Below are 26104 nucleotides of genomic sequence, written 5' to 3'. Positions count from 1 at the left end.
TGAGACAGAGTCTCGCTCTGTCACCAGGCTGGAGTGCAATGGCGTAATCTTGGTTCACTGCAACCTCTGCAATTCTCCTGCCTTAGCCTCCTGAGTAGCTGTGATTACAAAGGTGCGCACCACCACACTCAGCTAATTTTTGTATTTTTAGTAGAGATGGGGTTTCACCATATTGGCCCGAATGGTCTCGAGCTCTTGACCTTGTGATCAGCCCGCCTCGGTTCCCAAAGTGCTGGGATTATAGGTGTGAGCCACTGTGCCCAGCCCAAACATTGGTTAATAAATTCCAGTGCATGTGGCAACTTAGCACAGCACGAGGAAACCCTGTTTTTCCTGCCACCTGAGCCACCACGCCTGACCCACATGTGAGTTTTAACCCCTTCCTCCCCCAGAGCTTGTCTTTCTCGGCCTCTGTGGTCTGGCAGCCTGTTGGCCAGCTTGTGTAATCCTTCATAATCGCTTCTTGTCTGTGTCCTCTAGAGGTTCCCCATGTTAGGGAGCCGGATCCTGGCTTTGTGTCACAGGGCCCTGCCCAACACCTGTACTATTAGCGCTTCAAAGCACTGTTCAGGGACCTGCTTCAAAACCAGGCCCAAGGATCACCTTTCGTCAGGCCCAGGGAAGCTGGAATGGGTTTGTGACTCACAGAAGTCTGCGTTTTGGCCTGGTGGTGGTAGTGATGGGGGCTGAGGATGAGTTTTGTGGAAACTGGAGGAACCTGCAGGTTGGAGCCTATCAGCTCTTGCCCCAGCCTTCCTTCCTTCCTTCCCTCTTTCCCTCTTTCTCTCTCCTTCCCTCCTTCCTTCACCCCCTTCTCTCTTTCTCCCTGTCTCCCTCCTCCCTCTCCCTCTCCTTCCTTCTCTCTCACCCTTTCTCCCTCCCTCTCGTGTTACCTCTCTCCCTCCCTCTTTCTCCCTCTCTTTCTCCCCCCTTCTCTCCCTCCCTTTCTCTTTCTCCTTCTCTTTCCCTCTCTTTCTTCCTCCTCCTCTCTCTCCTTTTCTGTTTCCCTCTCTCTCTCGTTCCCCCTCTGTCCAACCCTCTCTATTCCTCTGTTGTCCCTCCCTCTTTCCCACTCTCCTTTCTCCTTTAGGGGCAGCCAGACCGTGAGGAGTTGAGCCAAGCCAGGTCCAGAGTAGAGGAGGAGTCCGTCTTGGCTGGAGAAAGGCACTTTGTGCAGTGGGGGCAGAAATGCAGGGCCAGTGTGCAGGGGCCCCAGGGAACTAGCTTAACACTCTGAAATAAACCTAGGCCATTTCCAGGAGAAGCCTTCAAGCCTGCCAGATCCTGGGAGGCCGTGGGATATGCCGGACAGAATGACAGCTTGATGAGGAGACAACCCTAGGCCACCTCTCTATAAAACGGCAGGTGTCTTTTGGTGATGAGGGAGTGGACCACATCCGCTGTTTCCACTGGGAGAACAGTGGCCTCAGAGGCCCAGCCAGGGAGGCTCTTCTCTTTCTTTCCCTTTCCTTCCCCCCCTCCCCTCTCCTCCCCTCCCCTCCCCTCCCCTCCCCTGCTCTTCCCTCCCCTTTTTGACAGAGCCTTGCTGTGTTGCCCAGGCTGGAGTGCACTGGCATGATCTCAGTTCACTGCAACCTCTACCTCCTGGGTTCAAGTGATTCTTCTGCCTCAGCCTCCTGAGTAGCTGGGATTACAGGCGCCCACCACGCCTGGCTAATTTTTGTATTTTTATTAGAGACGGGGTTTCACCATATTGGTCAGGCATTTCTCAAACTCCTGACCTTGTAATCCGCCTGCCTCGGCCTCTCAAAGTGTTAGGATTACAGGTGTGAGCCACCACGCCCGGCCGCCCTCCCCTTACCTCCCTCTGCCCACTCCAGCTTTATTCTCTGAGTCAGGCTGTTGCCCTGTCCTGTCACGTGCAGTGTGAAGGGCAGGGCCGCTCCTCCTCAAGGAAGGAGGTGGCAGGTGGTAAGCCCCTTGGGGCAGTGACCTCCCTAGGAAGCCCTGGGCTGCCGTACTGGCCGCAGCATCTCAGTGCATATAGACATGACTCAAAGCAAGTGGCTTTCTCAAAGTCCCACGTCCCTTTTGGCATGATGCCAGCGGCAGGCTTCGTGCTTTGTTCTATTTTGATCCTTCCATTTCCACCTCCAACTTAACACATCTGAGACAAAATGCTTCCTTTGGACCAAGGAAAGTGACATCAGAATATGGAAAACAAATAGTCATGTGCATTTTTTTTTTAGATGAAATCGGGATAATTTCACAATTTGACAAGTACCTATTCCATCAGAGCAGGGACTGAATGGTTTGGAGCTCAGTGTCAAGGAAAGCTGACTATTTAATATTTTTTTACCATCATAATAACAAGAGCTGATTTTTTTTTTGGAGATAGAGTTTCGCACTCTTGTTGCCCAGGCTGGAGTGCAGTGGCATGGTCTCGGCTCACTACGTCCTCCACCTCCTAGGTTTAAGAGATTCTCCAGCGTCAGCCTCCCAAGTAGCTGGGATTACAGATGTGCACCACCATGCCTGGCTAATTTTGTATTTTCAGTAGAGATAGGGTTTTACCAGATTGGCCAGACTGGTCTTGAACTCCTGACCTTAGGTGATCTGCCCACCTCGACCTTCCAGAGTGCTAGGATTACAGGCATAAGCCACTATGCCCGGTTCAAGAGCTGACATTTACTGAGCTGTTACTATGTGCCAAGCAAGCACAATATTATCTCATTTAATCCTCACAACGATCTTGTGAAGCAGGTATTACTAAGTCACTCCCATTTTATGGATGAAAAATTTGAAGCTCAGAGCAGTTAAGCATTTTTCCAAGTCCACACAGCTGGGAAATTGAAAGAAGACTTGGAACCAGGTCTTTCTGACTCCAACGTCCATGTCACCCCACAAATGGGTAGTACTGGCTTAGAACAGAAATGTGGCCATGTTGATAAACTGGGGAGGAGATAGAGACATGAGAAACTGTGTATTCTAATTCATCTATAGTAACACATTTCCAAAGCATAGACCGATGTGCCTTGGGGATGATTTCATCTCAGCACCTAATTTATAGATGAGGAAACTAAGACCCAGAGGTGGGGACGTGAGCTGCCTGTATTCAGTGATTTCTCCAGGCAGCGATGGTAGGTGCAGCCCAACCAGGCACGTGTCTTGCTACGGATGGGGCAACTTACTCCAGTCTGTGTTTGTAGCCTCCACTGGGGTCTTCCCTTCCTACTTTGGAGTACTTGACTTAGACCATCATCCACACTCCACCCATCCCACAGGACACAGCCTAAATCCCTTAGCCCTGAAAACCCCTTCTCTCATTTTTAAGGTTCCTAAAACTGGGAGTCATGAGCGTGAACCCTGGGTATGAGTGTTGGAGTTACAGGTCAGCGGGCAGTGACCTATGGACAGTGTTTTTGTGAACAAGGTCCTACTGAAGCCCAGCCACGTTTATCTGGTTTATATCAATGGTTGCTTTTGTGCTATGATGGCAGAGTTGGGTTGTTGCAACAGAGACCATGTGACCTACAAAGACTGTAGGATGTACTTTGAGAAGCCGTTGGACCTGGCCGTGCATTAGAGGTGGCTGGCAAAGGCGAGAGAAGTTGTTTAAGAAATTACTAACCCTTGCTACAGAGGAACCAGCTGATGTTAAACCTGTAAAGCCAGACGACCTCAGGTCTACCGTGACATTCGTGAGTTTCTGCTGTAAAGCTTGGGGTCACGGAGGGTGTAGCAGAGGGGAGAGAGGTGGCTTATGTGCAGTCAGTTCTTCCAGGCACAGTCATGCATTGCTTAATGGTGGCAGTATATTTTGAGAAATACATCGTTAGGCAATTGAGTGATCATAAGAACATTACAAAGTATATGTACACAAACCTAGTTAGTGTATATGTTTATATACATATATTTTCATATGGAAATCAAATGATCCTACACCATCACTGAACATCAATTACTTCTCCTACTTGATCTGCAATGCCAGTGTCAAGTCCTGTCTATCAGGTTTCTACCGCTCTTGTTTTTTGAGACGGATTTCACTCTTGTTGCCCAGGATGGAGTGCAGTTGCATGATCTCAGCTCACTGCAATCTCCACCTCCCAGGTTCAAGCGATTCTCCTGCCTTAGCCTCCTGAGTAGCTGGAATTACAGGCATGTGCCACCTCACCCGGCTAATTTTTAATATTTTTAGTAGAGATGGGGTTTCGCCATGTTGGTCAGGCTGGTCTTGAACTGCTGACCTCAGGTGTCCCACCGGTTTCAGCCTCCCAAAGTGCTAGGATTACAGATGTGAGCCACCGTGCCCTGCTCTGTCTCTTTTTTTTTTTTTTTTTTTTTTTTTTTTTTTTTTTTTTTTTTTTTTTTTTTTTTTTTTTTGAGACAGAGTCTTACTCTGTGGCCAGGTGCCAGGCTGGAGTGCAGTGGCACCATCTCAGCTCACTGCAGCCTCCACCTCCCTGGTTCAAGCAACTCTCCTGCCTCAGCCTCCCGAGTAGCTGGGACTACAGGCATGCACCACCACGCCCAGCTAATTTTTGTATTTTTTAGTAGAGATGGTGTTTCACCATGTTGGCTAGGATGGACTTGATCTCTTGACCTCGTGATCCGCCCTCCTTGGCCTCCAAAAGTACTGGGATTACAGGCATGAGCCACCGTGCCCAGCCTCTGTCTCTTTTTTTTTAAGAAAGAATCAGGTCTTGCTCTGTTGCCTGGGTTGGGGAGCAGCGGCACAATCATAGCTCATTGTAACCTCAACTCCTGGGCTTAAGCAGCAGTCTTGCTAATTTTTATTTTTAGTTTTTGTAGAGACAGGTTCTCACTGTATTGCCTAGGGTGGTCTCAGACCCCTGGCCTCATGCTGTCCTCCTGCCTTGGTCTCCCAGAGTGCTGGGATACAGGCGTGAGCCACTGCACTTGGCCATATTCTATATATGCTCCATTTTAATCTTACGGGACCAGCATCCTATATGCATTCATTGTTGACCAAAACATTGCTACGCACTGCATGACTAGCTGTACCTTAATCAGTAGGTGTCAGTAAATAGACAGTCTCATCAAAGGTTCTATGTTCAAAAGAGTGCTGGATTTTTCCCACCTCCCAATCTTCAACCTGGTTCGTTGCTCAGACTAAACCTTGATTTTTTTCTCCTCTACCTGCCACCCCTAATCCACGGCCAGGTCCACCTGCTTCTCCAAAGTACATTCTTTGTGTGTGTGTATGTATGTGTGTTTTTGTTCTTGTTTTTTGTTTTGCCTGTGTTTGTGTGTGTCACAGGATCTCGCCTCGTCACCCAGGCTGAAGTGCAGTGGTGCAGTCACAGCTCACTGCAGCCTCTGCCTCCTGGGCTTAAGTGATCCTCCTGCCTCAGCCTCCTGAGTAACTGGGACTACAGGTGTGTGGCACCATGTCTGGCTAATTTTTGTATTTTGTGGGTAGAGACGGGGTTTCACCATGTTGCCCAGGCTGGTCTCAAACTCCTGGACTCAGATGATTCGGCCACCTCGGCCTCTCACAGTGCTGGGATGACAGGTGTGAGCCGCCACCTGGCCTCAGAGTACATTCAGGAGCCGTTCTCCTTTCGCCATCTCACTGCTGCCGCCGGAGCCAACACCCATGGTCGTTGCGGGCCCCGACCGCCACGTCAGCTCTCTGCAGGTGCTCTTGCCACTTCCAGCCCGTTTATTTCTCACACAGCAGCAACTTCCTCCCTTCTAACTCATGCTTATTCTATTTTCTTCCTAGCAGGTATTACAGTCTGTCATAATCTTGCTTATTTATTTCTTTACTTACCATGTTTTTTCCTTTCTGGAATCCGAGCTTCAGGAGGGCTACCTCCTTTTTGTATTGTTTTATATTCACAAATAGATCCTTCTTGGTGCCTGGCATGGAGTAGGTACCAAAGGAATGAATGAATGAATGAGCAAATGAATGAAGGAATGAACGAAGGTGGGTAGTGTTAGAAGCACCTTCCAAATGGTGTGTTGGAAACATTGAACGGTATTGTTTCAAGATCACCAACACATACCCAGCTCCTCACTCCCTTTCATTTTTGTTTTTGTTTTCTGTCTTGTTTTAATATCTCATCAGCTTTACAGGGTTACAGTTGTCTTAAGTATTTCTGAAGTTCAGATATCATCTGCATAATAAGATTGTTAAATATTCAGTGTTGTTTTAATTTAATTTTAAAATTATTATTATTATTTGAGACAGAGTCTTGCTCTGACCTCCAGGATGGAGTGCAGTGGCATGATCTTGGCTCTCTGCAACCTCCACCTCCTGGGTTCAAGCGATTCTCCTGCCTCAGCCACCCAAATAGCTGGGATTATAGACGTGTGCCACCACACCCAGCTAATTTTTCTATTTTTGTAGAGACGGGGTTTCACCATGTTGGCCTGGCTGGTCTTGAACTCCTGACCTCAGGTAATCCACTCACCTTGGCCTCCCAGAGTGCTGGGATTACAGGCATGAGCCACTGCACCCAGCCTCTTTTATTTTTTTTTCCCTTTGAGACCGAGTTTAGCTCTTGTAGCCCAGGCTGGAGTGCAGTGGTGCAATCTCGGCTCACTGTAACCTCTGCCTCCCAGGTTCAAGCAATTTTCCTGCCTCAGCCTCCTGAATAGCTGGAACTACTGGTGCCTGCCACGACGCTCGGCTAATTTTGTATTTTTTTTTTTAGTAGAGATAGGGCTTCGCCATGTTGGCCAGGCTGGTCTCGAACTCCTGACATCAGGTGATCTGCCTGCCTTGGCCTCCCAAAGTGCTCCCAGCCAGCCTGTTTTAATTTTGAAGTTTAGAAATCATACCTTTTTTTTTTGGTCCTTTTGTTCTTTGTTTTTCTTTTCATACCTGGATGTTCTGCACAAACGGAAATTGTTATAGGCTACCCCTCCCTGGCCAGGGCAGGACAGGCCTGGCCAGAGGTAGAGCCTGCTCGACTTTGATATGGGGCCTGCCTCCTTATCCCCGTTCCTTAGACATGGCCACAGAGCGTCACATGCAGTGTGTAAGTCCCCCATGGTTGCTAACAGGAGGCTTTCTTCCTCACAAGTGGTGAGAAGGGGGAAAAAACATAACCAGACCCTGCTGTCCTAGATCCACAGTTACCAAATGCTGTTGACTCAGCTTCCCAGTAAGAAGTGTATGTTACTTGGCGATCCGTAAACGTGTACACACGACTATACAAATACAGATTTCACTATACATTACTGCAGATGCGTTGTAGTCTATTCTATTTGGTTCTAGTTTGTTCCATTCTGTTCCATTGAAACAGTACTACTTATGATCCATTCCATTAATTTCATGACCCATGAATGTATCTGGCCCACAGTTTGAATAACAATGTTTAAAGTACAGGCTGGGCACAGTGGCTCACGCCTGTATTCCCAGCACTTTGGGAGGCCGAGGTGGGCAGATTACCTGAGGTCGGGAGTTCAAGACGAGCCTGGCCAATATGGTGAAGCCTCATCTCTACTAAAAATACAAAAAAAAATAGCCTGGCATGGTGGCAGGTGCCTGTAATCCCAGCTACTTGGGAGACTGAGGTCGGAGAATCACTTGAACCTGAGAGGCGGAGGTTGCAGTGAGCTGAGATCCCGCCACTGTACTCCAGCCTGGGCAACAGAGCAAGACTCCATTTCAAAAAAAGAAAAAGTAGATTTAATTAACTTACCTTTTTTGTTTTTTATACATTTTTTACTATTTCTTCCTATAATATGGGCTCTTGTTTGCTTTTCTTTTTGTGCATTGATGTCTTTTATTTCTAACAGGGAGTTGATTTTTATTCCCTAGGTGGTTTTTAATTTTAAAACAAACAAACTTGGCCTCATTCATATATATATATATATTTTTACTCATTTTCCCATGTAATTTTTCTCATTAGTTTTCTTTCCTGGGGGTGTGGGCATATATATGTATATACACACAAAAATGTGGATGTGAATACACACACACACGCACACATTTCTATAAATGAAGATTCTTTCCTTATTATTTTGAATTCCTTAACACTTAAACACTTAATGGTACATGGCCCTCACAGTTATTTCTGTTTTTTAAAAAAAGCACTTCGTATTCTTGTCTTCAGATGAGATGCAGATGTTTTCCTAAGAAAGCTCCAACTCTCAAACTTACTGCACAACTATAATCAAGTTACAGCCTTCCCTCTCCTATTAGGAACATTAAATGTAATTTTTCCTGGCCTAAGAAACTTGAGTATTCTATCCTTTTTATGTTTCCATTTTTAAAGTTCTCAAGTAAACCATTTTACTGCTCCAAGCTGTTACACGAAACCCAGAAGAATGCTTGAAAGTGAGATGTGCCGGCCTCTCTCAGCCTCTCGTGATCCTTCCAAGCTCAGCCTGACACTGTCCTGTGTAGTCCTGTGGCACCCACTGGGTTCCCTTGGGTGTGTCCTGACGATGTCTTTTGTTTGTTTGTTTCCTCTTTGGAATGCCAGCACTGCTAAGTATGAGATATGTTGAAATTAGTGTCTGGTTTACAAAAAGCTATCAGCAATTTCAGACCTTTCTTATTGTAAAATGCCAAAGGGTTGGAGCCTTTTGATCCAAGCCTGAGAAAATTTCTTCAGTTAATGAATGCTGGGAGATGCCTGGTGCTGTGGCTCACACCTGTAATCCCAGCACTTTGGGAAGCCAAGGCGGGTGGATCCTTTGAGGCCAGGAGTTCAAGACCAGCCTGGTCAGCATGGTAAAACCCCATCTCTACTTAAAAAATTTTTTTAAGAAGCCAGGCAGGGTGATGCACGCCTGTAATACAAGCTACTTGGAAGGCTGAGGCATGAGAATCACTTGAACCTGGGAGGCAGAGGTTGCAGTGAGTCGAGATTGCATCACTGCACTCCGACCTGGGCGACAAAATGAGAGTCTGTCTCAAAAGTAAATGTAGGGAGATGGCCACAATGAAATGACTAAGTTTGGAATTAAACCTCAGTTTGATGTTGACAGTGCAGAGACCTGGGCAGAAGACTTTCAGTAGCCAGGTAGCCGTGAGTCGGTGGTAGTAGCTTCCTGAGCAAGGGAGGCGTCCCGGTAGTCAGTGTAGGGTGAGGGGATCATAGAAAGCAGATGGAGGGAGTGAAAAAATGGAGGGGGAGCTTAGAATGTCTAAAAGCTCTTCCCAGCGAATTTGTTGAGCCGGGACCACCAGTGCATTCGAATAGATGATCATTTTATCTTCACTCACCCCATCTGTTTGCTGGAGGCCCTTCCCACTGCCGCTGTTGGAGTTGAAAATCAATCAGATTTGGTTCAATGAAAGACATTGTACAGCCAGTTTCGTTCTCTTTCTTCTGTCCAAATGGAGATTTTCGTGATGCTGTCTGCTATTTATTGAGTACCTGTAGTATGGCCGCTGCTCAAGGTATTTTATGTTATGCCATCTCTGAGCCTCCCACCTCTCTGTAAGTGGGTCACTGATTTACCAGTGAGGAAGCCAAGACTCTCCATGGCGCTATGATTTGTGCAGGACCACTTGGGAAATGTCTGTGTGGCTCCAGACCGCCTGTGCTTACTGTCTTCAGCTTGCCTCTCTGCACCTGGATCAGTTACCTTGTAAATGTCCTGCAATGTCCTGGGGGTTTATTCCGCTTAACTGTTGTTTTTATTTATTTATTTATTTTGAGACAGAGCTTCACTGTTTTTGCCCAGGCTGGAGTGCAAATAGCATGATCTCTGCTCGCTGCAGCCTCTGCCTCCTAGGTTCAATCTGCTTAGCTTTTACATGGTAGCATATATTAATATGGGTATACAAGGGTACAGTAAACAAGACACTTAGGATTAGGAGAAACCATATTCTTGACTTATGGTTATTTCCTTGAGAGGGCCAACTGGTTGTCCTTCATTTATTTGACGCTTTTTTTTTTTTCTTTTTTGGCGTAAGATTAAATGGTCCCACCCTGAAAGCCACTATGATGAAAACAAAAGCCATTGGGTTTCCAGAATTGAGATAATATCATTGCAAAAATGTTTGGGTCACATGTCAACCATGGCTCTCAGTGTAGCTATTGCTGGTTTGGAGCCTTGGGTGCAAGGGATCAGAAAGGCAGGTGCCACTGGCCCAGGGCTCCACCGGGAGCCTTTGGTGGAATCAGCCTAGACCCCTACTGTTGGTTGACAGGACTTGGTGGTTTGTTGTATGTTATCCAAATTTGATAGTTCCCCTGTCTCCTCCCTTTCCTCCCAAACCTCTCCACCCCTTAGCTTTTGGCTTTCTTCTGCACAGCTCTTTAATAAAAGAGAGGATGAAGATTCCAGGGCAAATTATTGAGTGACCCGCCTGATTTACTTGGAAAGTCTCACTGTTCCCCCTGGATCATTCCGGGTTTGAGAATGTGTGTGTGAAAGAAAAAAACACATAGGAATGTTGAATTTTCCAAAGTTGAACTCTTTCAGGTCTTTAAACATCCGGTTGGTTAAACTGGGAACATTGATATTTTAAGCATAGAGTGTTCAGCCAGACCCTGACCTGTGTCTGGGGTCAGGCCTGCACGTGGGGGTGGGTCACTAGGGTGGTCAGAGGTTCCAGCCCCTGGAGCAATTCCAGGGCTGGAGCAATTCCTCTATTCTCATTGCACCAGAAAGAGTTAATTCCAGTTGCACGGCTTGCTGATGTTGTTGATAGTAAAGTATTTTAATGGGCTCTGTGAATAAGGTTTGTAAGGAAATGACTTGGGTGAACTGATGTCTGAAACACAGCATTTTTGAACTTTTAAAAAGATTTTAGGAGTAACTTATTTTTACAGCTCCTTGTGGGATTTTCTCGCACTGTCCCCTTCCCCCCTGCTAGTTAAACAGCTTCTTGTTTGCTTTCTAAATGTTGGAGGGTAACATCAATCTTACTGTTGGCTGGAAGCAGGAGGTGGGCACGGGTTTATGTAACTTAACTTCTTTTCTCTGCAAATCAGTAAATATTTACAAATGACCTTATCAAACAGTTTGGGTACATTCGGTCACTTGAAAGTGTGCAGCCAGAGGAGTGACTGCCCATGGGCCCGCTGCCAGTTGTGGGAGGGGGCCTCAAGGGAAGGACTCACATTTTTAAAAATAGGCAGGAAGTGGGCCTCACAGGAAGCCTCCCTCTCTCCACTGAAGAGTTTTAGAAAATTTGCATTTTAAAGTTTGACTTCTTTAAAATTCAACTCTTTGAGGCTGGAGTTGATTGCTGGGAACAGAGGAATCCCAAAAATAAATAGTGGATTCTGAGTTAGCCTCACCATTGTTGCCTGAGTTCTTTTGTTTCTTAGGGAAGGTAATGACAGAATTCCATCCCAAGAGTAAATGTCATTCTTTTGTGGGTTAGCTGGAAAAAAACAAGGGGATTACTTTTTTGTGTTTATAAAATGGTCCCGATGTCACATGGCTTTAAACATAACTACAGTTCTACAGCAGAGATGGACTTTGGGATGTCTCAGCCCTCTTTTTTTTCCCCTAATATTAGAAATCTGACACAGTTAAACTCATCTTTAGAAGAGAATGCACATGTGCTTCAAAGTTGGCACTGAAAAATAATTCCCATTTTCTTGGTAGTTTGGATATGAAAATTGCAATATTGGTGTATCACCATAATCTGGTAATTTCATTTTGCCAATCAAACATAATACAAGTAAGACTGAAGTGCATTTTATGGAGTTCTATTGTCAGTATAATACCTAAGGCTGACAAACAGTCAACAAATAAATGGAAAGCTTTTAAGAACAAATAAGTGATGATAGCTATACATCTACTTATTGCAAAGTGCTTAATGATTCTGTATTAATGCTTTTGTATTTTAATTTTCTTTGCAGAGTATTGGGAAAGGGTCGTTGTGGTGCATAGACCCAGAGTATAGACAAAACCTAATTCAGGCTTTGAAAAAGACACCTTATCACCCACACCCACACGTGTTCAATACACCTCCCACCTGTCCTCAGGCATATCAAAGGTAAGCAACTCAGACTTCTTTTTTTGGTCTACTGAAATGGCATTATTTTGGCAGAGACCTGCACGGAAATTAATAGGTCGTATGAGATTTAAAAAATAACTGCAGGTAAATGAGAAGGAAATTAAGTATCATTAGGAGGCATATCCATTGTTGTATTTCCTGCAAACCTTACCGCTTCTGCAGCTTCGGAGGAATGTGCTTCCAGGAGGCTTCATAGTGGGTGAAATAACACCTTCCTGAGTAGAAACATGGACAGAGAAAAGCTGACAGCTTTCCCATCTCGATGTGTGTCACGTTTTGTGGGGATAAAAGTACAGGCGCGAGTCGAGCAGGTGACTCCGTCGTCCCTTCCTCTGGCCGGTCTCTGCAGACGTCCAGTGGAGGCTCACTCGGCTGTTGGCTTTCGCGGTCTCCATGTGGACGGTGCTCCCAGGTGATCGTTTTGTTGTGGTTACTTGGTGTTTGCTTCCTCAGGGAGAACAGCAGAGAACCATAGAGACATTTTCTCCTCCTCACAGGCCCATTTGTTTGAGACAGTAAGGTCATGGGTACCATTTTTACAAATACATCATTGGAAGGGAGGGTAAATAAGTAGCCTGTCACTTTTTTTTAAAAAAGTGTCTTAATGTTGTTAGATTCCACAAGAGAGCCAAATAATCAGAACCAAATTTCTAAGATAGATTTTTATCAACACACAGTGCTTGAGTTTGAAATGCATTCCTCAACTCTACAAAAACGTATTTAAAAATGTATAGAAATGTTTCTTTCATAACCACCTAGTTAAGAGGAATTATCCTTGGACTGCAAGTCGAGGTTAATTAGGGATGGCATGGTGTCACAGGCTTCAGGAATTTTGCAGTCCACTTCTCTGCAGATTCTTTTCCTAGTCTGCTGTTTGTTCTGCAGGAGGGAGCACAAAATGATCTTCTGAAATAGCATTAATGAAGTTCTTGTGCATCTCAGTTGAGAAGCATTCCATCACAGGCCCTAGACAATCAGTCTTTAGCAAGAGACAGGGAGGAACAGCTGGGCTCTCTGAGAAGACTGCTGTATGTCTGCCTTTGCTAGGCGATTAGCGTGATGGTACCCATAGCAACTGGAGCGTCTCCATAGTAACGCGTAGCCGAGACAGGTGCAGTTGCATCACAAGGCTGTTTGTTGCCTGGCAAAAGGACAGGCCATTAGTACTTAGATATACGCTGTTGCCTTAGAAACAAATAACCCTACATAGCAACTACAGTTGGTTTGAAAGGCTTGGTGTGGGGTGGGGTCGGGGGGAAGGTTGTAGCAGCTTTTGTCTGTGCTCATAAAAATCAGTGGAAGCATACTTTATTCGAAATGACAACTTGAGGTCATATAGCTGTAGGAGAGAAAATGGGATTTTCCAGAGCAGCCCAGCCAATATCGTAGACGTGTCCAGAAGGACAGAGCCATATGCTTGGTTTTCTCCTTGTGGCCGTAGCCACTCCCCAGATGGAAGAGAACCAGGATTGGAGTGGAGAATTGCCGATGTCCAGGGTTGGTGAAGGAGGACGTGACGCTAATTATTGAAATGTTTCCCAGATTCTCATATTTCTTTGTCTTTCTACTCCCCGTACCCTCCAGGCTCCATAGAATACCCTTCTCTGGCTTTTCCAGTTTGTACCTCGGAAATATTTCGTCTCTCTTTGCTTCTAGGAAGTTAAGAACATAAACGTAACTCAGTGGGTCATGTCGGTGGTTCATTTAGATGAGTATTTTGTTGCCAAATGTGACCCCGAGGGAAACACAGTAATTATTTAATAATTTGAAGGATTATAGAGGAGCTCTGGGGGCTGGAACAGGAATGCATATCCAGGCAAGAGGCATTCCGCGCTGGCCTTAGCTTAATGACTTCATTTGATTTTTAATATAGGCATAAAAATGCAGACGAACCAGAGCTTTTGTAATGAAAATCATTTCTGAAGAAATACTTCAGACCCTGCTCTGTCACCTCCAGCCTTTCTCCCCAGCTGACTGAGGGGGGGAAATAAAAAGAGTTTCTGCCACTGCCCATGCGGTGCTTAGATTTCACCTCCACAGAGGTCACTGACTCTGGAGGGAGATGACAGATGAGATTCTAGCCTGCCTCTTCCATGCCTTAACTCCACGAGAACAGGTCACATTCTCTTTCCTGGGTACTGTCGGCCCTTCATCTGAAAGCTGAGAGTTTGCTTCAGGATCTTCTAGTGTGTGAAATTGCACGGAAGCCACTGAACACCGGGTAATTGTACAATATTTTTGTGTCTTACAGTGATGTGGCATTTGGCGCCATTCTAAGCCATCAGGCCACTTGTTGACATGACTCAGGGAAGATGGAATGGAACAGAACGATTCCTTAAACGGGGACCCAAAAATGCCAAATTGACGTGAGCTGGCTGGGTCCACTGTGAGGCAGGGAATCACCTGTCAGCCCCTTGCTGGATCGCTGTGAAGGGCACCTGGGAGGTGCTTGCCTTTCACAGAGCTGGCACTTAGCATGCTGAAGAAGATGGTGATTATACTAGATGGGCGGTTATTGCTAGGACTTGCAGGTGTGCTTGGCACATATTGCTCTGAACTGAGCTGCAGGTGGCTGGAAATGCTGCGGAAAAGCAAGGCATTTGAAAACACTGCCCAGACCTTGCTCACGTTCAAATACCATGCTAAATATTGTGATATGTAGACCCATGCTTCTGTTTTCTAAACGTGCCCTTTTGGATGTATGTTAGGATGTCCTTCCACACCTGCTTTGTTGATACCAAATTTGTGAATTGTTTTTAATCAAAGTGCAGAGCTCAGTGACCTGTTCTGTTTCTTTGCTAGGAATGTCTATAACGGAGTACCGCAAACCAAGTGACTTAAACAACAGAAACTTACTGTCTCAGGGTTCTGGAGGCTGGAAGTCCAAGATCAAGGGGTTGGCAGGGTTGGTTCCTTCTGTAGGTTGTGAGGGAGCGTCTGTTCCGCCCCTCTCTCCTAGCTTTGGTAATTTACTGGCATTTTGCTGGAATGCTTTTGGCCTACCTTGGCCTGTAGAAACATCAGTCTGATTTCTGCCTTCACCTTCACTTGGCTTTCGTTTTCTCCGTGCGGTGGCTGTGTCCAAATTTTCTCTTCTTATAAGGACACACCGGGCATATTGGTTTAGGGGCCCATCTTTCTCCCGTAATGGCTGATACTATTTAACTAATTACATTTTCAATGGCCCTGTTTCCAAATAAGGTCATGTTCAGATGTACTGAGGACTGGGACTTCAACATATGAATTTTGGGGAGGCACAAGTCACCCCATAGCAACTCTTTTTAGGGAGATATTTTGCTGATAAAAATATGGAAAAGCAGAAAGGAAATATTTAAAGAACAAAATGATGAGGTTGGGGGCAGGGGTGTCAAAAGGATTCTCCTGAAGTTGCTCCCAGTAGTCAAAGCTGGGACAGTGTAAACAGCAAAATCAGTACCAGTGTTGGATTATAACTTGATATATAAAATAAATACCTGAGTCCAGCCTGATATTAATAAATGATTGAATAAAGAGACAAATAAATGAGAGAAGAGACACGTTTCCCATTCCAAATGCTTGATGTAGCTATTTCTCCACTGAAGGAGGTGGAGTGGAACTGCCCACTCCCTGAATGGCTGCACTTAATGACCTACTTCTAAAGATGAGAGCGTGGCATAGGTTGGAAAAGGAAGTTTAGAGTGGAAAAACCTGGTGAACACTTTGTCCCAGCTGATGAAAGCTGCCATCCTCAGTGATGTGCTGTTGATACCAGAATGCTCTTGTAGGACAGCATAAATTTGGCACCTCAGCTTTGTGGCCTTCCTCCCCAGACACATAACCCCAGTCTAGTCATGGGAAAAACATCAAACAGTGATTTCGTCCTTCATCAGGGACATGCTGCAAAATAACCCGATCTTCACTCCTCAAAGCCCCAAGGTCATCAGGGCAAGTCTGAGAATCTGTTACAGACCAGAGGAGGCTAGAGGGATATGACAACCAGATGTGTCCTGTGATGTCCTGGATGGGATCCAGGAACAGTAAAAGGACATTAGGGGAAAACTTGCGAAATCAGAATTAACTGTTCAGTTTAGGTAACAGTGATAGTAGTGCGCTGCATAGTTTACAGCAGCACAATTCGCTGCTGCGAAGATACCGAACCAACCTAAGTGCCCATCAGCTAATGACTGAATAAGGAAAATGTGGTGTATATACACTGTGGAATACTACTCAGCCATAAAAAGGAACAAAATAATGTCTTTTTTTTTTTTTTTTGGAGACGGAGTTTCGCTCTTGTTGCCCAGGCTGGAGTGCAATGGTGCGATCTCGGCTCACCGCAACCTCCGCCTCCTGGGTTCAAGCAATTCTCCTGCCTCAGCCTCCTGAGTAGCTGGGACTACAGGCACGCACCACCATGCCCAGCTAATTTTTTTGTAGTTTTAGTAGAGACGGGGTTTCACCATATTGACCAGGATGGTCTCGATCTCTTGACCTCGTGATCCACCCGCCTTGGCCTCCCAAAGTGCTGGGATTACAGGCTTGAGCCACCGCGAAAATAATGTCTTTTGCAGCAACTTGGATGGGGCTGAGGGCCTTATTTTAAGTCAACTCAGGAATGGAAAACCAAATATCATATGTTCTCACTTATAAGTGGGAGCTAAACTGTGAGGAAGCAAAGGCATGAGAATCATACAATGGATGCTGGGGACTCGGGGTGGGTGTAGGTTCGGAGGGAGATGAAGGATAAAAGACCACATATGGGGTGACAGGTACACTAAAGTCTCAGAAATCACCACTAAAGAACTTATCCATGTAGCTCAAAACCATCTGTACCCAAAAAACTATTGAAATAAAAAAAATAGTCTTCCAGTGTTGTGACTAGTGTCTTTTAGTAATATGTGGTGTTAACATTAGGGAAAACGAAGTGAGGGGTATACAGGAACTTTCTGTGCTATCTTTGTAACTTTTCTGTTAAAAAAAAAAAAAAACTGCAAAAAAAAAAAAAAAAAAAAAAAAAAAAAAAGCAGTCTCCAAAATGCAGGTTCATTGAATTGATCGATTTTAAATACCCAAATCGTTTTCGGTAGAATGAAAAGTAAAATCACTGCATCCCTGAGAGTTGCCTGACCTACTTTAGTGAAGAGCTGCTTCTTAAGGACCCTTGCTTTTGTGTTATCGTCTGGAAGATCTGCCGAGCCACACGAGGGGTCTCTTTGTAGTTTGGATACCACCGTTCTTGGAACATTAGTTTTGTGAAATGGCACTCCACTGTGCTTTGAAGAGTACCCGTGACTGAGCTCGGGGTACCCAGGCTCACTGAAAGCCAGCTTGCTTAGGAGAACTCTGACTAGTGGCCTTCGGAATCAAGATCTGAAAAGTGGAGGGAGGGGTGGTGTATTTGGTTGCTTGCCTGTAGCTCTTCAGAAAAGTCCATTGAGCTGTTCTCATGTTTATGTTCCCTATGGCCCTCCTTCCTAGATGCGTCATTTCTCATTAAAGAATATGCATGTTTTAATGCTTCCAAAAGCTATTGTCAAATTGCCTTCTGATTTTACACTCTGTTCTAATCCACATTCCCACCAACTTTTTAGGAAATTCTTATTTTTCTAACCTTTCTCAAGGTCTGATAGTTAAATGAAGACATTTCGCCAATGGGTGACCTTGACTTTGCGATTTTGGTACTCATAGAGGGGATATTTAAACTTTATAACACTACATTAACACCCTACAAACAGTAGCTCTCCCCATAATAATGTTTATGACAACAGATTGTTTTTAGAGAGTGACATATATATGGGTCTTATGTAATACCTTCTCTACTATAGGCACCAATCCAAAGTCAGTTTCCAGAAAAACATTTTAATCCTATCTCACCATGGTTGGAGAACAGGTTTTGCATTTAATCAAACAGTGGAGAGTTTCCTGGATGATCATTTTTCAGAGCCACTGTTGTTTTGTGTTTCCTTGGTAATTCCAAAGAAATCCCAGCATCTTATGTGTCTTTGGTCTCTGTGATGGGTTGGCCATGATGGGGTGTTAGATGGTCAGAAACTGATTGAGAGGGTTTTTTGTTCTCCTGTGAGCCTTCCATTTTTTTTGCTTTAAAGTCTTCAATATAAAAATAATGACATACTCTATATTTCGTGTAAAGGATTGTAGCTTAACATGTATAAAGTTAGAAAAATCCGCAAGTCTTTCATTTGCTGATCTAGGTCTAAAGATTTATTTTTTGAATGACTATAAAGTTTGCAGAGTTAGAACATTTCAAGCAAGTTTCTTGGCCAGGTGTGGTGGGTCACACCTGTAACCTCAGGACTTTGGGAGGCCAAGGTGGGTGGATCACTTGAGGTCAGGAGTTCAAGACCAGCCTGGCCAATATGGCGAAACCCCATCTCTACCAAAAAATAGAAAAATTAATGGGGGTGTGGTGGCAGGCGCCTCCCAGCTGCTCTGGAGGCTGAGGCAGGAAAATTGCTTGAACCTGGGAGGCGAAGGTTGTAGTGAGCCGAGATCACACGCCATTGCACTCCAGCCTGGGCAACAGAGTGACACTCCGTCTCAAAACAAACAAACAAACAAACAAACAAATAAACAAAAGGAAGTTTCTTTTACTCTCATCTTTAAAAAAAAAATTCTAGACATTTAAGCTTCTCGTTTACCTCTGTTTCTCTTTGCTTCTTTAGAGCAATTTAATGCGCGGCAAAAAAAAAAAAAAAAAAAAATACATTAAGGGCCTCACCAAAGATTTTGGCCTTTCTGATATTGAGGTTCTTAATGAAAATGGCAGATTTTAGTGCTGCCTCAGCAAGTTCTATTTTATCCTGCCTGCTGCCCTATTGATGTCCCTTTTTAAAAAAATATTTAAATGTCCGCATAGATTAATACTGCTAAAGGTATAGAAATCGTACAGAGCGGTCACTGTATATTTAAATGAACAAGGTTATCAGTCATTCTTTAACAGGTGCATAATCTTTGGCTGTTGTAGTGAGGCTTGTAATCTGGGAATAGTAGCTGGGGGAATTGTATTGGGAGGAGGTGGGGAAGGTACTGGGGTGTTTAGGGAACTCATCCTTTTAGACAATTAGAAGATTAGAAAATCCTTAAAATGTTAATCTTGTTAACATAATGGTGTTAATTCCTCCACTTAGAATGCTGAACTTGCACACAGCAAGGAATAGCTTATTCATGGCTTGGATAGGATCCAGTAATTTTTTAATTTATAAGACATCTTTCATTCTACTTATTCAAAGTGTTGTGCATTTAATAGTTGGCAGAAGCCCTGCAAAGCCACGGTGAAATCAGTTTTAACTTACATTGAAGGAGTTTAATTGTTAGATTGTTGTGTCATTGCAAGTGTTAATTCAGTCAAGCATAAAGAAAGAATTTGAGGATTTAGATTACTTGCTTCATTATTACACTTATATTTACTTGAAAGCAACATATTTGATGGAAACCCGAAATAGTTTTTTAAATGCCCCTCATATTCAATACACTTATTTGGATAAGTTTAATTTAAAAACGTGAGGCATTATGCACTTTGAAAGATTATGTTTAAGCAGCATCTTTTTGCTTAGAGTAATTTTTTAAAGAATATTAAATTTTAAAAAATCAATATGAAGCTTCATTGTGCTAAACAGGTAGAAGAGTGTGGTAAATTAATGTGGTAAAATAGATGTGGGATTGAATACCAGGGTTTTCTAAATGATAGTATTTCCAAATATAAATTATATTTTGTTAAAAAAATTGGAGGGGATGAAGAATAGAAAAGGCTTAAATTGTAGGGGCACACTCTTTTAAAAATACAGTGCTCATTTACAGTGGGAGCTTAAAAAATCCATTAGTTGGGTATAATTTTATTTTCATATCAAATCATATTATCTTTTGACTTCCATTATATTTCCTGAGTTGGCCTCATAGAATAATTTTGGTCTCAGCATTTTGCCTTCGGTATGCTATTCATTGTACATTTAATTCTGAGGCAATCCTGTGTTGTTTTATTTAAATGGAAAACAGTCCCTGTTATCTTTGAGCGCTTTGTATCAGGGGTAGCTCATAAATATTGTGCCCAGTCATCCAATTTCATTCTGTTTTCACACTCACTTTGAAAGTAGAATGTTTAAGTAGCCGGGCTGATTTTATCTATTTTACTCAGGTACTGAGTCAAACTCATGGCTGAGGGAGCCACTCAGAGTTGCCGTTTTATCTTCTGACCTCCTGGGGTGCCCTCAGTCCCTGGTTTGTATTTTAATAGCCAGAGCTTTAAAAGTTCTTTAAATTTACTACAGATAAATTTCCTTTGACCTAACTCCTGAGATGATGGATACCAGAGAAGCTCTGTGTTTCCAATACCTCAAGAGAAGAAAGTTGCAGTGTTGATGGGCCCAGTAGGGTCTGGAGTCTTTGCAGAATTGCTCAGTGAGTATTTGCTCCTCGGGATAGCCAGCCTCGCATTCCGGAGCACAGCGACACCTCAGGCATTGTTTGAGGGGGACAGGTCTGCAAAGTGGGGCTTACCTGCATTCTGCATATTTCTCAAACCCCTTGCCTTCCCAGGGGAGGAGAAATTGATCTTCATGTTAGAAATATGAAAGAACTGTCAGAAGTGCATGAAATCAACCATGCACAATGTGAAACAACAGGCAGCACTTTCTTTGTCTTGTAGCAGTGTAAAAATGGCAAATTTTTCATGATAATAGGAAGTAAAAAGCTGCTACCAGCACATCTGAGTTGGTCTCATAGAATACTTTTGCTCTCAGCATTTTGCCTTTTCCAAGTTCTGGTCACACTAAATACTTCCAGATTTTCTAGATCAACAAAGGAAGAGGATTAAGAAAGAAGTAGAGGTCTAGGCCAGACGTGGTGGTCACGCCTGTAATCCCAGCACTTTGGGAGGCCGAGGTGGGTGGATCACCTGAGGTTGGAAGTTCGAGGCCAGCCTGGCCAACATGGAGAAACCCCGTCCCTACTAAAAATACAAAATTAGCCGGGTGTGATGGTGCATGCCTGGAATCCCGGCTACTCGGGAGGCTGAGGCAGGAGAACCGCTTGAACCCAGGAGGCGGAGGTTGCGGTGAGCTGAGATCACGCCATTGCACTCCAGCCTGGGCGACAAGTGCGAAACTCAGTCTCAAAAAAAAAAAAAAAAAAAGTAGTATAATTAGATGGGACAGTGGAACCCATCATTTATAAAAGCTTTGAGGAAGGTAGAATGGGGGGTAAGGAAAGTGCTCAGGCTGACAGGGACATCCATGTGTTACTGTTGAAGAATTGGGAATGTGTAACCCAGGGAAGAGCACCTTCAGAAGGCTAGCATGCCAGCCATCCTCACCTTCAGAGAGGACAGATTTGGACTTGATGGATCGAAGTCATAGGAAAAAGGATTTGGGCTCAAGACAGAACAGCATCTGACAATGTGCCAGGCACATAGCAGAAGCTGGGTAAATGGTTGAGTTGATGGGTGGGTGGACAGATGAGGGGCTGAAGGTAGAATGAGCCACCCCAAGGGACGCCAGTCAAGGCTAGACAACCAGCTGCCAGGGTCATCCCAAGATTTCACTCTTGCTTGAGAACTGCAGGGTTATCCCTTCAACCCCTTGAGATGTTGTTTCTGAGTCTACTGAGCTCCCATGACAGTTAAGGGATATCGCTCTGTAACATGGTGTTTGTAATTTATAAGGTGGAAACGAAACATTAGGGAATAGATGCATAGCTTTGTGTGCCAGCAATGAGAGGTCAGGCCCTTCTCTTGAAATTAAGTGCAGATTTCAAGACCGTGATGGGACTAATTCAGTTACTCTTCATTCTGTGTCATCCAGCTTTTTGATTCATGCCCTACAATTACCTCCCTTGTTTTGGTGACACTTCTTTGCATTTCCTTCCGTGTGAATAAAATGATCACGGCAGTGTTTTGCCAAGCAGAAGATCATTTCCAAAAGCTGTCCATCAAATCATGCCGACCTCCCCCCTATTGTTTATCCACTGAATTAATGAGAATAACACCCACCCTTTGCATAAATCTCCATGGAAGAGCCAAACTGGTGTCCTTGTTTTGTAGAAGCACATGTTCTTGGCCAGAGTCTCTGATCACATTGATAATCTTTTGTTTTTCTTACGTAAGGTTTGTGTTGCATTATTTGTCAAAGCATCGCTGAGACTCTGGATGTGAGAGGTACGGAAAGAGTGTGGGAAGCATCAGAGATTCCACGTTAATTGCTAACTTTTGCTGATTTTTAAGTCATCTGGAGAAAACCTCCATAAACCATTGAGACACATTAAAAAAAATCCTTATCTTCTCAGATTGAGTTGCTTAATCACCATAGTCCAAGTTGAGACATGTTTCCCGTGTGTTTACTTTTAAGTTGAAAGTTTTGGTCAAAGTCTGTTTATGAGCAGCTTCTTCCAACATATGTCTCTAACACACGTTAATTCCCCCTCCCCTCGGAACACACGCCCCACCCGGTTTGAAGAAAAATGAATGAGAAGAAAACTCATTCGGAGGGGGAAAAATATTACCATATTTTAGTAGCTTTTTCTGCCTTTTCGCCCTGCACTCCCCTTCCTTCTCTTTCCTGTCTCTTTCCCTTTGCAGCTGTGGGGCTTCTGAATGAAAGCTTTTTGTTTGTTTTAACTGTAAGGAGAGCAGAGTTTCTTATCTAAGGATTCTTCTGAACTGGAAATTGCCCCCTGCCCTCCTATTCTTTTCTACTGATGAGAAACACATCGAGACTTTTCCCTGGAGAGATTTCTCTGCGATTCTAGCTTCCCAGAAGAGTCCCTCATGAGGGGGTTCTGGCCTGGCTTTGGTACATTCATCCACCCCCAGGCCTCCAGCCCGGGCTTAGCTCCGCCTCCATTTGCAGGGGAGGGGCCCCAAGTTGGTGCTGCAGATGGACCCAGCAGCTGTGTCACCCTCAGGAGGAAGAGGCCAGTCTGAGGAAACAGTGAGGAAGCAGAGAAACGAAGTCTGAAGCTCTCAAAGCATGACTCTGGCTTGCCCTTCCACCCCATTCTGCCCACAGTAGATCAGGTGTCAGAAACTCCGTCCTGGGTCTGTCTCCCATGAGCTTTAGTGCCCCTGAGAGGTCCTTCTGCCTCCCCAGCATCAGAAGGAGCAGGACCTGAGAACCACACACTTGCCCTGGCGCTGGCAGGGGGACTTGAGGGTCTCCATGTTTCCTCCAGCTCCTGCAGTTCGGCCACTGTCGCACCAGGCCCAGAGCAGATCTCAGTAGGTCGTAGGAAGAGGCTGAAGTTAGAGCCTCACCTGGGTCACTCACCGCTAGCTGTGTGACCTTGGAGACGTTACCTGAAACCTCTGGTCTCTGAGCCTGTTTTGTTACTCATTGTGGCGTAAGAATGCTTGTCTCAAATGAGAGCTTCGGGGATGAAATTCAGTAAAATGATGTACCAAATGCTTAGCCCTTGTGCCTGGCCCAGGGAAAGTCAATGAGTTTGATTTTTCCTTCCTCACCATTGCCACTCTCTTTTGGTAAATTGCATGGTCTTGTTTCTGCAAATGCTGCCTTTTTTTTTTTTTTTTTTAAAAGACAGTGTTTAGTTCTTTTGCCCAGGCTGGAGTGAAGTGGTGCGATCTTGGCTCACTGCAACCTTCCCACTGCTGCCCACCCCTAGGTTCAAGCGATTATCCTGCCACAGCCTCCTGAGTAGCTGGGATTACAGGAGCCCGCCACCACACCTGGCTAATTTTTGTATTTTTAGTAGAGATGGGGTTTCACCATGTTAGCTAGGCTGGTCTCGAACTCCTGACTTCAGGTGATCCACCCACCTCAGCCTCCCAAAGTGCTGGATTACAGGTGTGAGCCACTGTACCCGGCCTGCTGCATGCCAGTTTGGCCCTCGTATGCATGGTTTTGCATTGAGGTATCTTTTTATGCTTTATGTTCTGTGCTTTCCATTAGATTTAAGAACTGTGAAAACCAGGACCCTTTGCAAGTTCTCCCCGTGCTGTAAACTTTGCATGTAGGTGTTATTCAAAAAATATTATTTATCCATGATTTCTCTTAGACTGCATAGCATAGATTGTGAGAGTAGTGCAAAATGTTTTCCTTTAGTTGCTCAGGGATGCCAGAAATCATTGGCTACCCTCCTCCCCGTTACAGTCTCAAATCCAGACGTTTGGAGGGGGAGGGAGAAGCTGGACTCTGTGCCTCTTCTCTCTAAAGACAATTTAGCAATTTTGCAGTGTTGCTGTTTCTGACCTTCCATCTACTTCCCCATCTGTCTGCCAAGGTCCAGGTGTCTCTCTGGGTATGCACGAGGCCAGACTGTTTGGACCTGGTCATTCTTGAAGCCTAAGAGACCCATCAGGCTGCCCTGGGATAGAAAGGTTATAAATTCCAGGCTGTTGACTCCAAGGCACCAAATATTGTCAGAGGAGGGAACATTTCGCAGCTGCCATAGAAAATGCAAATGTGGGCCAGGCTCACGCCTGTAATCCCAGCACTTTAGGAGGCCAAGGCAGGGCGGGGTGTGGATCACATGAGGTCAGGAGTTCAAGACCAGCCTGGCCAACATGGCAAAACCCCATCTCAACTAAAAATACAAAAATTAGCCAGGCTTGATGGCATGTGCCTGTAATTCCAGCTACTCAGGAGGCTGAGGCAGGGGAATTGCTTGAACCTGGGAGGCAGAGGTTGCAGTGGGCCGAGATTGTGCCACTTCACGCCAGCCTGGGCAACAGAGAGAGACTGTCTCAAAAAAAAATAAAATAAAATAGAAAATGCAAATGTGCTAAAGGTGGTACAGGCCAGGGATTGCTCCAGCTTTGTCTCGTTCATTATTCCTTTAAAAAGAAGCCTCCCTCTGCTCCTCTGTACATTTCTGCAGAGCGGGCACTTGAAAGGTAAGGCTCCGGAGCTCTCCCTGCCCTAATCATAATGGGAAAAGTTTTCACCCCAGGCTGTCCCAAACACTCAATTGTGTTCTTTCTCTACCAGATACATAATCCGTGGTTAAATCGCTTGGCAGTCACTCATTAGTTTTCTTCCCCTACATTCTTTTCTTCTTTGATGAGAACAAAGCCCAGCTCCTCCCAGCTCCCAATCTTGCTTTTCTCTCCCAGGAAATCTCCCTGCTGCACTTTGATCCCTTAGGAAGAAAGTTACCCAAATGCCGTCCTTCCCTACCTGCTAAAAGAGGAAGATCTCGGTTCTTTGTACTTCCAAATCTGTGTTCAGAACTCGCAAATCTGTGGTGCCAGAGGCCCTGATTTTTCTGGAGGCATTCTGGCCGCCTACCATGGCCTGACTACCTAAGGACCCCTCTCTTGGGCAGTTCCCCCTCCCTGATTTTTGATGGACTGTTCTTGAGAAAGGAAGGATTGGACATATGGTAACACCAATGGAATTTGATTCTTATTAAAGCCCTTTGAAGTTCCCTGTTTCTAACACCACCCCTTCTTACCCTCACCCCTTAGATGTGGCATGTTCCATCATCAGGGTTGTTGAAGTTAAAGTTGTAGGAAAACCAGCCTGAATTTCTCTAAAACAGCTCTTTGATGTAGAGTAAAACAAAAATCTATCTCCATCTGATATTCTAGGCTTCTAAGAAATGAACTATGAAAGTAAGCTCCTTACTTAGCACTATAGGATTGTAAAGAATTTTAAATTTACTTTATTCCATCTGCTTTATACTCCAAACCATTCTGGATTCTGATTGGGAGGCAGAAAACCAAGCATTTATTGGGCACCTACTGTGTGTCAGATTTGGTATAACAGACATCATGTGGGAGGCCATCACATGCCTATAAAGAGCAGGTCACACAGCTTGCAGATGGCTGAGCTGGGACCTGAGCCGGCCTCATCTGATTCTTCTCACCCCAGATCCTGAGTTCTTCTCAAGGTAATTTGCCACCTTGTGGTCACCGTCTTCTGCGGAAACATTTTTCAGTGAGCTTTGGAAAGGAGGAATGACACATCACTTGTTAAAAAGGAGTTTAGGGTTTGTAGCGTAGTGAGGGTAAGAGAGATGGGAGGTGAGAGTTCCTGCCATTGGAAACTGGGAGTGGTGAGGGAACAATGACAATTGGAGGGAGAGCCATGGAACTTGATGAGGGAGGGGTGGAGAGGAAGCAGAGAGGATTCTGTGTGGGTGGACGGACGGACGGACGGACGGATGGACGGACGGACGGACGGACGGACGGACGAATGGATGGATGGATGGATGGATGGATGGAGGCACCAT

General features: G+C 44.8%; 1 protein-coding gene across 6 annotated transcripts in view; it reads left to right on the top strand.

Annotated features, from left to right (window-relative positions):
* Positions 1-26104, top strand: part of FOXN3 (forkhead box N3) — a 485408-nt gene that overhangs the window by 273557 nt on the left and 185747 nt on the right. For all 6 annotated transcript variants that reach the window (XM_017524545.2, XM_017524549.2, XM_017524548.2 and 3 more), the window contains one exon: positions 11769-11905. In XM_017524545.2, the coding sequence (XP_017380034.1) occupies positions 11769-11905 (137 nt within the window). The remainder of the gene's footprint in view (positions 1-11768; positions 11906-26104) is intronic.

The sequence above is a fragment of the Cebus imitator genome, unplaced genomic scaffold (assembly GCF_001604975.1).
Source record: "Cebus imitator isolate Cc_AM_T3 unplaced genomic scaffold, Cebus_imitator-1.0 Scaffold34, whole genome shotgun sequence".
Taxonomy (NCBI): domain Eukaryota; kingdom Metazoa; phylum Chordata; class Mammalia; order Primates; family Cebidae; genus Cebus; species Cebus imitator.
Note: the sequence above shows the minus strand (reverse complement) of the source record. Positions and strands in the feature narration are given on the sequence as shown.